This window comes from Schistocerca americana, chromosome X, assembly GCF_021461395.2.
Source record: "Schistocerca americana isolate TAMUIC-IGC-003095 chromosome X, iqSchAmer2.1, whole genome shotgun sequence".
In the NCBI taxonomy this organism is placed as follows: Eukaryota; Metazoa; Arthropoda; class Insecta; order Orthoptera; family Acrididae; genus Schistocerca; species Schistocerca americana.
In genome coordinates this window covers 122,340,997-122,353,686 of record NC_060130.1, presented here as the reverse complement: position 1 = coordinate 122,353,686, position 12,690 = coordinate 122,340,997, and the positions used below count along the sequence as shown (strand labels likewise).

Genomic DNA, 12,690 nt, shown 5'->3' with positions numbered 1-12,690 from the left:
CTCGAGTGCATATGTAGTAGACTACTCAGTCTCAGCGGCATAGTTTTGGGGAGCAGTGCTCCCTTGCCATATGGCAATGCAAATGCTGTGAGGATAAAAATACAATCGGGGTCAAAGGCTGCTAGTACAGTTGACAATTTAAGGCAGTCTATAAGTTTTGGGAAAATTGTGTGACAGACAGGTGTCCATTCAAAACCCTCTCCCTTTCCCTTCAATTGATGTGGTGTACATGTGATCATGGCCATCTCCAGTATAAACTAAGGGTAATTGTTTGATTTCCCTAAGAAAGCCTGTAAGGTCTTCAGGTTTGAAGGAACTGGTTATTGGTTGAGTGCCACTATGTTTTGCTGTTATGTATTTGGTTTATTTTATACAGTTGCCATAAATTAAAAGAAATAAACTGGCAATAAACATAATACTTGGTTTAACTTATAATACATTCTTCATGAGGGCACTGCCATCATAGGAAAATTGCCACACATTCTAGGTCAAACTTGTGGAAATATCACCTAGCTACTGACAGCTAGAAGTATACCTGTTTTTCATGAGTGCTGTGCTGAGAAACTTTGCTCTCCACTAATTTTTTGGTCTAACTTAATGCTATTGGCTGTTAAAATTTGATGTTCAGGTGCTACTTTGTGTTAACTGAGAGCAACAAATAATTTGCAACCTTTTTTTTGTGAGGACATGTTGGCACATCCCTTTTTGAGTTAATTCAATTCTTAGTGTGTAACATGAATCCTTTACCAAAGAATGGAAAAACTGGTAGAAGTCGACCTTGGAGTAGATCGGTTTGGATTCTGGAGGAATGTAGGAACATGCAAGGCAATACTGACCCTACGACTTCTCATAGAAGAGAAGTTAAGGAAAGGTAAACCTACGTTTATAGCATTTGTAGACTTAGAGAAGGCTTTTGACAATGTTGGCTGGAATACTGTCTTTCAAATTATAAAGGTGGTGGGGTAAAATACAGGGAGCCAAAGGTTATTTACAATTTTTAAGAAACCAAGTGCCGTTGAGAGGTTCGAAAGGGAGGCAATGGTTGAGAAGGGAGTGGGGCGGGGTTGTAGCCTATCCCAATGTTATTCAATCTGTATGTTGAGCAAGCAGTAAAGGAAACAGAAGAATATTTTGGAGTAGGAATGAAAGTCCAGGGAGAAGAAATAAAAACTTTGAGGTTCGACAATGACATTGTAATTCTGTCAGAGACAGCAAAGGACTTAGAAGAGCAGTTGAAGAGAATAGAGTGTATCTTGAAAGTAGGATATAAGGTGAACATCAACCAGAGCAAAACGAAGATAATGGAATGTAGTCGAACTAAATCTGGTGATACTGAGGGAATTAAATGAGGAAATGAGACATTTAAATTGGTAAATGAGTGTTACTATTTGTGAAGGAAATTAGCTGATGATGGTCGGATTAGGGAGGATATAAAATGTAGACTGGAAATGGCAAGAAAAGTGTTTCTAAAGAAGAGAAATTTGTTAACATCAAGTATAGAGTTAAGTTTCAGGAAGTCCTTTCTAAAAGTATTTGTACGGAAATGTATGGAAATGAAACATGGATGATAAACAGTTTATCCAAGATGAGAATAGAAGTTTTTAAAATGAGACGCTACAGAAAAGTGCTGAAGATTAGATGGGCAGATCACATAACTAATGACAAGGTACTGAATAGAACTGGGGAGAAGAGAAATTGGTGGTACAACCTGACTAAAAGAAGGGATCAATTCGTAGGACACATCCTGAAGCACCAAGGGATTACTAATTTTGTACTGGAGGGAAGTGTGGTGGTTAAAAACTGTAGAGGGACACAAAGAGATGAATACAGAAGCAGATTCAGAGGGATGTAGGTTGCAGATGAGGCAGGTTGGAGATGAGGCAGCTTGCACAGGATAGATTAGTATGGAGAGCTGCATCAAACCAGTCTTTGGACTGAAGAAGATAACAACAACAACAACAACAACAACTTCATAAATGGCTGATTTGTGCATATATGCCTGTTCATAAATAAATTTGCTTATTGTTCTACATGCCCTTTTTTGTGGAAGTGAAAATTTATGTAATTCGTAAACTATTGAAAATCTAACTATTGAAAATCTAACATTTGCGTGCAGTGTTCCCAACTGCATTATTCTTAAACTTTTGGTGACTTTAGCCCGTTATTGTGATATAAACATTGTTTTGTAGTAAAAAGAAATGGATGATTTTCTCACCTAAAGTTCCTAGTTTCATACTTCAAAATATTTTTGAGCTCTCCACCGATTTTCTTGATGACTTAAAAAGTAATAATTTGTATTGGTTGCTCAAATTATACCAAGAGTATCATTGTGTGCTGAATACACCAATTGATATGTTCCCCCACTGCAGTTCTGTGTTATAGTATTAATGGAGAATAGGTTTCAGTGACACTAGTGCACTTCATCAGCAGGGCATTGTATTCTGTTTTATTAATCCAGTAAAAATATAACATTTTTCCAGTGGCTCATGATCATAAAGAATTAGTTATTTGCATGTTCCATGGATAGTAATTGCACTCTTTCCTCATTGTGTGGAACATTAGTTTACATATGTAATACACTCTCAGTGCAGTATATGGCAATGTGTTGACTATTTACATGATTGTCTTTGACATAAATAACAACCCACTTTTAAACTCTACTCCTCTCTCTCTCTCTCTCTCTCTCTCTCTCTCTCTCTCTCTCTCTTGCATGTTCCTCCATTACCATGTTAAACACTCAGAATACACTTATGGAGTAGAAGCTGTCAAGAAGAAGCTGTTAGTATTTTAAGTTAGTTTTATTATGCATGAAATTCACATCAGTGGGTTAACGGGCAAAGATTTTTATGGGTAATTACTTCACTCCTTTCTCGACTGCACGAAAGCTGAGCGAATTATTTCTCCTTCTGATATTGTACAGGGGTGAACAAAAGTATGGAAACACCAAAAACAGAAGACATTACCGTGTCTAATACGGTGTAGGAAAACCATTGGCATTCAAAACAGTGTCCAATCATCTCGGAAAGTGTCAATAAATAAGTTTTTCAAGGTAATCGTATACTCTTCTTCTTGCAAAATAGTGGTTCAGGTAACGATCATGCAGATGGATAACGATCATGCATCATTCTCTCCAAAGTAAATAACGAAGGCTCAGTAGTATTGAGATCTGATAACAGAGGTGGTCAGGGGAGATGCAACATTTTAACCTCGTGCTCGCAAAACAAGTCCTTGGTGATGCCCTGTCGTCATGTAACATAACATCACCAGTGGGGAACAAATATTCTGTTGTGGGATGGATCTGATCAGCCAAAATGGTCACATAATCCTTGGTATGGCTGCCCAAATTGTTACTGAACCCCTGCAATGTTTCACTCTTAGCAGCAAGCAGGCCATGTCATAGGCCTGGGATGGCATATGCCGAATGTTAACTTGGTCAGAAGTTGGAAACAGTTTGATACAACACTCACCTGACCAGAGGATTTTCTTCTATTGCTCCATACTCCAGGTTTTATGGCTTTGGCACCACGTTTTCTGCTGGGGGATTTTGGAATTCCAGTTCATCGTGCACTACCCTTCTTATGGAGTTCCTTTCATGCTATTTTGCTACTGATAAGGTTAGTGAATATGACATACGGTTGTGCAGTGACTTTTCCAGCTGTCATCCTCTTTTTTTTTTTTTTTATCCGTCATGATAATTCAACACACGCTTTCTTCCATGTTATGACTTAGTGGATGATGTTTTTCCACTGTCCCCATATGCAATATAAATTTCAATGCGTTACCTCTTGAAACACCAGAAATTGTGGCTGTCTTTGTCGCCTAAGCATATGAGAACCAACAATTTGCCCAAGTTTGAAATCACTTAGCTCTAACGTAATGCACTCAAAACTATGCAAACCACTGTTCTGACCCTGATTGACACTCGCTCCATATTGAGGGCATTGCACAAGTGCCGTTTGTGGTCAAATACAACATCGCCACCAGAATGCTTGGCTGGCATCTGCATTTATGTTCAAACATACGTTTCTCACATTGTATCCATATTTTTGTCCAACTCCATTATTTATGAATGTCACTGGTTGTAAAAGTTCATTTATGGAGAGGCAGTTAATGTTTCAGCATAATTTAAATTATATTTTCAAATGTTGAAGTTTCTTGATTAACTTTGTTATTATATAGTTGCATCAACAGCAAAGACAACCAGATAAACTTTTGTGATACACAATAGCAGATCATTTATATACAGTGTGTCCCAGGAGGAATAATGAATATTCAGGGATATGAATGGAACAATCATTCGAAGCAAAAATGTCTAATAAATATGTGCCCTAAAATACATACCATACATAAGAGCTGTGAGCACATGTTCAGTGGAAGAGACATGTTTCACAGCAGCAACGATTTTTTTTCAACACTTTTCCAGCTTTAGATTCTCAGTGTCTTGTACCTGCATTGAGTTACTGGTGATTTTAATTACACTTTACCCAATGAGGGGCAGTCAAAAGTATTATTTGTTGCACTGTTAGACACCTGTCGATTAGACATTCCTTGTTTTTATTGCCTACTGCAGATATCTGAAAATCTTTCAAGAGATGATACAGTTAGCCTGTGTTACTGAAGGGAAAAAGGGGGATGGATTGGGGGGGGAGAGCGAGAGAGAGAGAGAGAGATATTTGAGTTGTTTGGGTTTTACACTGAAGAGCCAAAGAAACCGGTACACCATCCTAATATCATGTAGGCTCTCTGTGAACATGCAGAAGTGCCGCAACATGATGTGGCATGGACTTGACTAATGTCTGAAGTAGTGCTGGAGGTAATTGACACCACGAATCCTGCTGGGCTGTCCATAAATCCGTAAGAGTACGAGGGGGTGGAGATCTATTCTGAACAGCATGCTGCAAAGCATCCCAGATATTCCAATAATGTTCATGTCTGGGGAGTTTGGTGGCCAGCGGAAGTGTTTAAACGTTGAAGAGTGTTCCTGGAGACACTCTGTAGCAATTCTGAACCTGTGGGGTGTTACATTTTCCTGCTGGAATTGACCAAGTCCATCGGAATGCACAATGGACATGAATGGATGCAGGTGATCAGACAGGATGATTATGTTTTTAGATGTATCAGGGGTCCCATATCACTCCAACTGCAGACACCTGCACCATTACAGAGCCTCCGCCAGCTTGAACAGTCCCCTGCTGACATGCAGGGTCTGTGGATTCATGAGGTTATCTCCATATCTGTACACATCCGTCCCCTCAATATAATTTGAAATGATACTCGTCCGATCAGGCAACGTGTTTCCAGCCATCAACAGTCGAATTTCAGTGTTGACGGGCCCAGGTGAGGTGTAAAGCTGTGTGTCATGCACTCATCAATGGTACACGAGTGGGCCTTCAGCTCCAAAAGCCTGTATCGATGAGGTTTTTGAGTGGTTTGCACACTGACATGATTCTCTTCAGTTGTCGTTGGTCCTGTTCTTGTAGAATCTTTTTCCGGCCTCAGCAATGTCGGAGATTTGACGTTTTAGCAGATCCATGATTTTCACGGTACACTCATGACGTGGTCATATGGGAGAATTCCCACTTCATCACTACCTCGGAGATGCTGTGTCCCATCACTCATGTGCCAACTATAACACCACGTTCAAACTTGCTTACGGCACCACATACTTGTCTTGTATAGGCGTTGCTGACTGCAGTGTCGTATTTTGCCTATTTACATGTATCTGTATTTGAATATCCTATACCAGTTTCTTTGGTGCTTCAGTGTACGATTACGATTGGCAGTATTATGGTTTTATCTCACATTTTTCTTTTTATTCTTTTCTAGGATCACAAGCTGAAACTCCTGCAAAATGCAGTTTAACTGAAGAATCTCGAGCAACAGATGTCCAAAGTACTGTGTCCTCTGAAAGTGATTCACATTCATCACCTGAGATGTCTGAATCATCACCAGTGGAATTGCCATCATCTCCTGTTCCTCAAAAACCACCAGCTAACAGTGAAACTACACATACCTTATCACCAGAAGAAAGAAACCTTGGAAAATATCCACCTTTCTGGGTACCTGATGCTGATGCACAGAATTGTATGCTGTGTAATGTGAAATTCAGCGTTATCAAAAGAAGACATCATTGTCGAGCTTGTGGAAAGGTATTTATCTGTTTGTTGCACTAGACTCAAATGCTTGATTATTGCCAGTGGTCCATGACAGTTTTAACTTCTGCTCCACCAATAAATAAATATTAGTTTTATTTGCCGCTAAAGAATTAACCATCACCAGTCACTTTTGGTCATTGTTGTTCTGTCAAACGTGTTTTAGTGAAACATAACTGTTCACTAGGTTGGAGAACTGTTATGAAACTGAGTATTAGTCTAGAGCTACTCGTATCACAGCACAGATTTCTAACAAGGGCAACTCATAATCGCACCACTCTTCCAAAACAGAACGCAAGAGTCATAACATGTGCTACTTGTGTAGAACAAATAGGAGGTACATATGTCTGGAGGTCCTTTCCTTACACCTCGCTGTTGCAAATGGATGTTACAACACAATGCAGACACAAATTTAAATATAGTGAACAGACACATCAGGATGGACAGTTCATAATTTTGTGAAGGAAATGGGGCACGAGGGAGATGTGAACCCGGATCTCCCTCATTGCAGTCCACAATGCCATGATCACTGCGGTTTCTTTGATGTTGCATATCTTGAGCTTGGACCATTCACTGTTTCAATGTTGCTTCTTTTTTCACTGTTCAGTACAACTACTTCCTGTTTTTATGCTTGATCTGCATTCAGTTTTTGACAGGCTGTCCATGGGCCATCTTACCTCTAAATCTGAGGGGGCAGGTGGCGATGGGGAGTTTCCCTTGTAAGAAGTTGACTCAGGAAGTATGAGATAGATGCAGGACCAGACTACACTGCCATTTTCCCAATGCAATGGGTGTTTCAGGCAAGCATAGTCACAGCATAATGAATGTTACAAGCACAAAATATAATTTCTTATGTATTAGCTGTGGCCAAGTGCTCAAATGAACATTAATATTAAAGAGAATTCTTTATTTTGTATACTCATTAAACCACCAGTACTATGACCATTGAAGGAGAAGAATCTTCAAATTCTGTATGCAATCACTCGTAGTACTGGTTTGCACTCAAACCCAATTCAAAGGCATAAATGGTCATTGCACGGAAGTATTCACATTTCTCTGACCTTGTTGACATTTACAGATATTTAGTGACACAATAGAAGCCTTTGCAACACTTTCAATACTCATACATAACAGAAACTTGCACTACTACATTGTATTTTTGGCTATAATCTTACGTTTTTGTACGAGGTGTAGAAATAAATGAGGAGTTTGTCAGTCAGAAAACTGAATGTCCCTCTTATGAACCTTTTTGAACATAGTCCATCACATGGAGCACTCAGAATGCTAAGATCATGCAGCAAGCACATGTTTAAATAGCATTACCCTGCACTGTTTAAACAGAGGCTTCTTGATTATGAGCCATATCTTTTATAATTGTTTTGGGTCATTAAATGTAATTCAAACATAGCTATATTCTATACACTAATTAATCACTGCTGATTTCATTGTAAGTGTGTCTTTGTGGTTCATGTCATAGGTCTGACTTACAAGGAGCACAACCACATACATCAGGAGAGCGACAAAGTAAGGCTCTGTCAAGTGCAGAAATCAACCTTCTATGGGATGTACGTATTACATTTCACAAAATAGACATAGTCAAACTTCAACAAACATTCAAATCAAACCATTAACTTGCACCATGAACACCGAATGAAAAATGGTATGCCACAGTCATCACAAAGGTTCCCATCATAAAGATCGAAGGCAAACTCATTGGGAGTTACAAACCAATGACGTTCAGCTAGGTATCCACTCCTAAATAATGCATGTAGAATCATATTGGTGTAATGGGGTGATGAGAACTGTTGGAATGTCGTGGAATGCAACTGAATGCAAAGCAGTGTGTTGTGGAGCTTATCATGAAAATGGCTATCCTTTAAGGTGTAACTACAGATAGTGCCATAATGTTTTACAGGCACGAAAACAACAAACATCTAGAGGCTGAATTTGAATTTGCCCAGTGGTTAGGTAGTATGAACTCCAATGTCACACACTTTTCAGGAGGCATAGTTTGTGATTTTTATATGAAGACCAGGAATTGAGCAAAAATAAGTTATTTTGACCAACAATTGGCCAAAAGCAGTGCTCATACCATAGTTGTTGTTCTCTTACGCCTGTTTACCCGCTCTTGCTCCTGTGACATAAGTATTCCCTGCTACCCTTGCAGTATCTCACACATAAGAAAGATTTGTGGGGGGCAGAGCACCTCCATCTTCTTGCAGCACAATAAATAGCTTTCTAGACAATTTAACATCCAGATTAACAGCTGGCATATTTGTATATGAATGCATTAAAGGCACTGATGTTAGTTGACCTTGATACAACTCTCTTGGTACCCCTAATCCCTTGGTTCCTTTCATATGCATTTCCTCTTCAAATCTCGATTGGTTGGAGTTGAAAACAAATTCCTTACTGAATGATGGGATAAGTTTGTTTATCCCATCTACAAATTTTCGGGCCGTGTCTGCAGTTCACTGTGCATCTAGTCGGTGATTTGTTGGAAATTTCATTATCTCTAGTCTTTCAGTTCTGTAGCAGTGTTTGAAATTATACAGCCATCCACTGCTTCCCTTGAAATTTCTGTAATCTATGCTGCGCGCAATTTGATGTGCATAACATAGTAGGTTTGCTATCGTGTCTATCCTCTAAATTGTATTGAGCATCCTTGAATGCTCAAATGCGTGTTTGTAACAAGTGTGCCTTGTCCTCCCTTGATTATGTATGATTTCTCTTTTGCACTACATAGTGAATATAGCTATGGACGTATTCGAAGTCTGTTCATAATTGTTTTTTATCTTGCTGCTGATGATCTTCGATGTGCATAATTATGTTTAGTATCAGCTCCTTGGACAGCAATTGTCCATAACTGGATAACACTGGAGGTGGGAACTGTGGCTCTGGATGGAAAATCATATGTAGCATGTAAAAAAAATCATATGAACAGATTTAAATAAGTTTGCAGCAATCTGACCATGTAGTGTACATAAAAATTGCAGATGTTCAAGGGCGGACAAGGTACACTTGTTACAAAAACTGTTGTTTGTGCATCGCAGGGATGTTCAATACAATTTACAGGATGTGTACGATAGTGATCTAGTTCATTATGCACATCAAATTGCGTGCAATTTAAATTACAATGATTTCAAGGGAAGCAGTGGATGGTAGCATAACTTTAAAGAGTGCTACAGAATTGGAAGATGTAAAGGTAATGAAATTTCAAACAAAGTATCAACCTGATGACACATAGCAAACTGTGGAATCAGCCTAAAATTTGCAGATGAGATAAACAAACTTATCCTGTTATTCAGTAAGGAATTTGTTATCAACTGTGATCAATCGAGATTTGAAGAGGAAATGCATGTGGAAGAAACCCTGGAAATTAAAGGTACCAACAGAGCTATATCTGGATCAACTAATATCAATGCCTTAATGCATTTGTATACAATTATACTGACTGTTAATCTGGATGGTAAATTGGTGGGAAAGTTATTTATTGTGCTGCAAGAAGGTGGAAGTACTCTGCCCCATATGATTCTTTCTTGTGTGCATGATTTTGCATTGGCAGTAGGGAATATTTACGTCACAGCAGCAAGAGTGGGGAAAAGGGCTAAGAGAACTACTACTATGGTATGAGCACTGCTTTTGGCCAATAGCTAGGCAAAATAACTTGTTTTTGCTCGATTCCTGGCCTGCGAATAAAAATCACTCTCGTTTAGAGCAAACTATGCCTCCTAAAAAGGAGTTCATACTATCTAACCACTGGACGAATTCAGCCTCTGGGTGTTTCTTGTTTCCATGACTGTAAAACATAGCTTGGCCTTAAAGGATAGCCAGTTTCATGATAATCTCCATGACACACTGTTGCACATTCAGTTGCATTCCATTACATTCCAACAGTTCTCATCACCCTGTTACACCAATATGATTCTATATGCATTCTTTAAGAGTGACTACCTAGCTGAACGTTCTGCATGGTTTGTAACTCTCGAGGAGTTCACCTTCAAACTTGATGGTGCGAACCTTCGTGATCACTGTGGCGCACTGTTTTTCATTCGGTGTTCATGGTGCAAGTTAATGGTTTCTTTTGAATGTTGACTATGATTATTTTGTGAAGTTTAATACATACATCCCATAGAAGGTTGATTTCTGCACTAGCCAGGGACACATTTTCTGTTGCCCTCCTGATGCAGGTGGCAAGTCATTAGCAGCTAATATTTGCCTTGTCATAACTGTTAACACAACACTTTCAAATGAGGCTTACTAAAGACCTTGCACTCAAGGAGTTCCTTGTGAGTGAGGTGCAGACAGATTAAGACACTAGATTCACATTTGGGAGAAGTGTGTGTTCAGAATTCTCACCTGGCCGTCAAATTTTTACATTGGAGAGCCAAAGAAACTGGTACACCTACCTAGTACCATGTAGTGCATCCACAAGCATGCAGAAGAGCTGCACCACAACGTGGCAGGGACTTGATTAATGTCTGAAGTAATTCTGGAGGAAATTGACACCGTAAATCCTACACTGCTGCCCATAAATCCATTAGATTATGAGGTAGTGTTGCAAGGCACCCCAGGTATGCTCAGTAATGATCATATCTGGGGAATTTGGTGGCCAGTGAGTGTGTTTAAACTGAGAAGAGTGTTTCTGGAGCCACTACGTTGCAATTCTGAATGTGTAGGCTGTCGTATTGTCCTATCGGAATTGCTGAAGTCCATCGGAATCCACAGCGGACATGACTGGATGCAGGTGGTCAGACAGGGTGCTTAGGTACATGTCACCTGTTAGAGTCGTATCTAGGTGTATCAAGGGTCCCGTATCACTTCAACTGCACGCGCTTCACACCCTTACAGAGCCTCCACCAGTGTGAACAGTCCCCTACTGATGTACAGGGTCTATGGATTTATGAGGTTGTCTCCGTACCCATACATGTCCATCGGCTCGATTCAATTTGAAACGAGACTCGTCCGACCAGACAGCATGTTTCCAGTTGTCAACAGTCGAATGTCCATGTTGATGGGCCCAGGCAATGCATAAGGCTTTGTCTTCTGCAGTCACCAAGGGTACACGAGTGGGCCTTTGGCTCCATAAGGCCATATCGATGATTTTTCGTTGAATGGTTCAAACACTGACACTTTTAGATGGCTCAGTATTAAAATCTGCAACAATTTGCGGATGGGTTGCACTTCTGTCACCTTGAACGATTCTCTTTAGTCGTCAGTAGTCCCGTTCTTGCAGGATCTTTTTCCAGCCGCGGCAATGTCAGGGATTTCACATTTTACCAGATTCCTGATATTTACGGTACACTCATGAGAAGATCGTACGGGAAAATCCCCACTTCATCGCTACCTCGGAGATCCTGTGTCCCACCGCTTGTGCACCGACTATAACTCCATATTAAAACTCACTTAAATCTTGATAACCTGCCATTGTAGCAGCAGTAATTTAGGTAACAACTGCACCAGACACTTGTTGTTTTATGTATGCATTGCCGACCGTAGCGCCATATTCTGCCTGTTCAAATATCTCTGTATATGAATATGCATGCCTGTACCAGTTGCTTTGGCACTTCAGTCTAGATTTTCTATGGTTATCCTAAATAACATCAAGCAAGTACCTGAATTTTCAGGGTCATAGCTGATCTACTCATTAATTTTCGCTCATCCTGAACTTGTGATCTGTTGCCAACACCACCATTGTTAACAGGACATTAAACCTTGATCAGAAAAATAATGTATTCCCCAAGAGACAGTAAAAAATTTCTGAAGGGTGCTGTTACTGCTGTTATTGAGAAGACTATTTAAACTCTGGTTTACAGTGAGAATGTACTGTGAATTCCGTAGGTAAGAAATTACAAGCTACAAGTAATTTTTAAAAAAATTGTAAATCTCACTGTCAAAACAGTTCAAACAACATACTTTCAAGCATATTATGGCATTATAGGCAGTGTTGGACTATACGTTACATATATGTAATGGGAACTGAAGGGTTTTAGGAGGTGATATCTCAGAAGGTTCCATCCTATGTCTGTTATTTTTTCGTGCATTTGTTAATGATCTTTCATCAGTGACATTGACAGATGCTAAATTTGTGCCATTTCCAGGTAATATAAAAGATGTGATAAACAGGAAGAACAGAATAGTTTTAATGAAGCTAATAATTTTCATGGATATTAATAAATTATGTATCCAATTCATCACCACTAAACTTTGGAAAGGCGCAGTACATGCAGTTCAGATATGCATAACTTGTCAGCACAATTGAACTTATTTAGCTGATGAGTTTGCATTGGTGATCTCACTGAAGTTTCTTTTCGGTTCTCCTCTTCACGTTCTATTTGTCCTAGTTCTTGGTTTGTCTCCACAGATTGATGATAATTGACAAATGTTCTGAATTTAAATTTGTGCTGTATCATGTTACCTGTGATGCCAATTTCCAGAAAATATCTTTCAGTTTTAAGTAGACAGTTGTTCTTAACCTTTATACAAATGACAACATATCTTTTGGTTCAGCTGTCATTATTCATTCTGAAAATTTCAG

General features: G+C 39.3%; 1 protein-coding gene across 1 annotated transcript in view; it reads left to right on the top strand.

Annotated features, from left to right (window-relative positions):
• Window positions 1-12,690, top strand: part of LOC124555099 (zinc finger FYVE domain-containing protein 9) — a 378,366-nt gene that overhangs the window by 129,442 nt on the left and 236,234 nt on the right. The window contains exon 4 of the mRNA XM_047128896.1: window positions 5,827-6,149. Coding sequence (XP_046984852.1) covers window positions 5,827-6,149 — 323 coding nt within the window. The remainder of the gene's footprint in view (window positions 1-5,826; window positions 6,150-12,690) is intronic.